The 2,139-nt window shown below is 40.5% G+C and overlaps 2 protein-coding genes across 7 annotated transcripts in view; both read right to left on the reverse strand.

The window, feature by feature from the left end:
- Positions 1-1,005, reverse strand: part of slain1b (SLAIN motif family, member 1b) — a 26,310-nt gene extending 25,305 nt beyond the window's left edge. For both annotated transcript variants that reach the window (XR_001635816.1, XM_016505635.1), the window contains exon 1: positions 728-1,005. Coding sequence is in view for 1 of the 2 variants with exons in the window: in XM_016505635.1 (XP_016361121.1) it covers positions 728-975 (248 nt within the window). In the remaining variant the exon portion in view is untranslated. The remainder of the gene's footprint in view (positions 1-727) is intronic.
- Positions 1,006-1,437: 432 nt separating this feature from the next.
- Positions 1,438-2,139, reverse strand: part of LOC107703118 (sciellin) — an 11,348-nt gene continuing 10,646 nt past the window's right edge. For all 5 annotated transcript variants that reach the window (XM_016505642.1, XM_016505641.1, XM_016505640.1 and 2 more), the window contains 2 exons: positions 1,928-2,030; positions 1,438-1,781 (listed from right to left, as the gene is read on the reverse strand). In XM_016505642.1, the coding sequence (XP_016361128.1) occupies positions 1,765-1,781; positions 1,928-2,030 (120 nt within the window). In that variant the 3' untranslated portion in view covers positions 1,438-1,764. The remainder of the gene's footprint in view (positions 1,782-1,927; positions 2,031-2,139) is intronic.

Raw genomic sequence — 2,139 nt, forward strand, 5'->3', positions numbered from 1 at the left:
GTGTGTGTGTGTGTGTGAGAGAGAGAGAGAGAGAGACAACTGTTACACTCCAATTCCATCCATCTATTTTTATGTGCATTTTGAGATATCGCATAAAAAAACTCTGTATGGAAATGCCAAGATGCGCATATATTCTAAAAAATACTTACGCGCTCAACTAAGTAGGATAAATGTCTTATCTGGTAAGAAAACATGCGCATAAACTACGATGGAAACACTTTTACCGAATAAATTCCTTGAAAGACATGTGACTGCGATGGGACTGGACTAATCAGCACCGATCTCGTTGCTCAGCATCTCAGATGCTAGTTTTAGATCATTCTAAAACGCTCGAGCAAAGTCTCGTCAGAGTGCTTCATTATAATTAACTCCAGAAGAACTGCGTTCCCAAACAGCAGGCTCTGAAAATAAGATAACGACCGCGTTTCGTCTCGTCATTTATTGTATACGCAAAATTATTATACAGTACCTTCTACTATACTGCAGCAAATTTAATTTTTCTTCGTGATATTTAGCGCAAGTTAATCGGGAAGTGACGATTTTGTTCTCTTCCACGCACTGGATGGAAACGATGCTTTATTCGCAAATGTTTTATGCGATATTTCAGTTTTGCGCATATGTTTAATTCGTAACTTTGGACGGAAACCTAGCTGGCTTCAGCACTGAATAATGTGGACTGATCCGGATCATGTAAATCCGGATTCATAAGAACACAATGGATTCTCACCAGGTCTCGTCTGACTCTCCGCTCGCGCTCTGCAGGTCCAGCAGCGTCAGCTCGTCTTCATCATCATCCTCATCCTCGGCGGCGGAATGCGGCTGGAAATACGGGAACGGATCTGGCGGGATGCAGCGGGAGCTCCGCAGCTGCTCGTTCTGCCGCTCCAGTCTCCTCACGAGCTCCTGCAGCTTCTGCACCTGCAGCTCAGCGCGAGCATCCGCCATCATCCGCCGCTCCAGCACCGCCGCCTCCATCCGCACACACACACACACACACACACACACACACACACACACACACACACACACACACACACACACACTCGGAAAAAACAAAAAAAACTTGCCACTTTTAGACTTGCACTCTATTCATTTACTAACTGCTCGTTTTCTTATAAAAATTCTCTATTCTCTTAAATGCTCTATTCTTTTCTCTATCTGTTTTCTTTTTATTTATGATATAATTTAAAATAAAAAATCCTTGCTGCGTGTACTGCGTTAAGCTAACTGAGACTTGTTATAGCACTTGTATATCATTGCTCTTTTGTTGGTTTTGATTACTTCTGTTGTCCTCATTTGTAAGTCGCTTTGGATAAAAGTGTCTGCTAAATGACTAAATGTAAAAGTATATGTAAACACACACACACAGACACTCAAACACACACTCTCACACATCTATCTATCTATCGTACTGAATTAAAACAGAACTCTTGTCAGAATCAGAATAGTTTTATTATGTGCGTATCATGTTTTCAGTTGAACATCAATGTCAGCTACACTCAAATGAATTTAAAAGAACAGATTGCATTTGCATATTTGAGTATATATTCTCATAAATTATCAAAGCTTTGCCCATTAACAACCTCAAGAAAGCATTACCATATAAATCCTGTAAACATTTTCCTCAGGAATATAATATAAAGCATGCCTCATATCCTTATGCCATTTTACATCTTAATCAACTGTAATTTATAAGATCAGTTGTGTTGAATTATTGTCTTTATTAATATTCAGTGTCTCCATGTAGATTGATGCCCGTTTGTCTCAAATATACCACTGACCTGAAACAAATGAAATCAACAGACATCATGTAGGACAGTCTATATGAAGTATAATTTTTTCACGTTACATGATAGTTAGAGGTGATTTTAAACCATAATTGATTTTGAATGATGTGTTATGATGCTCCTGTGAAGAAGTGCATTACCTCTGATTTTACTGAAGCAGTTTGCGCAGTTCACTCGCTCCCGATAGACCCAGAGAGACTTTCCCGCCTCCAGACCGCCGAGATCACAGCGACACACTGCGCACTACACACACAAACACACACACGTCACACACAGACACACACAGACACAGACACACACACACACACACACACACACACACACACACACACACACACACACAGAGAGACAG

The sequence above is a fragment of the Sinocyclocheilus anshuiensis genome, unplaced genomic scaffold, assembly GCF_001515605.1.
Source record: "Sinocyclocheilus anshuiensis isolate Anshui unplaced genomic scaffold, SAMN03320099.WGS_v1.1 scaffold682, whole genome shotgun sequence".
Taxonomy (NCBI): Eukaryota; Metazoa; Chordata; class Actinopteri; order Cypriniformes; family Cyprinidae; genus Sinocyclocheilus; species Sinocyclocheilus anshuiensis.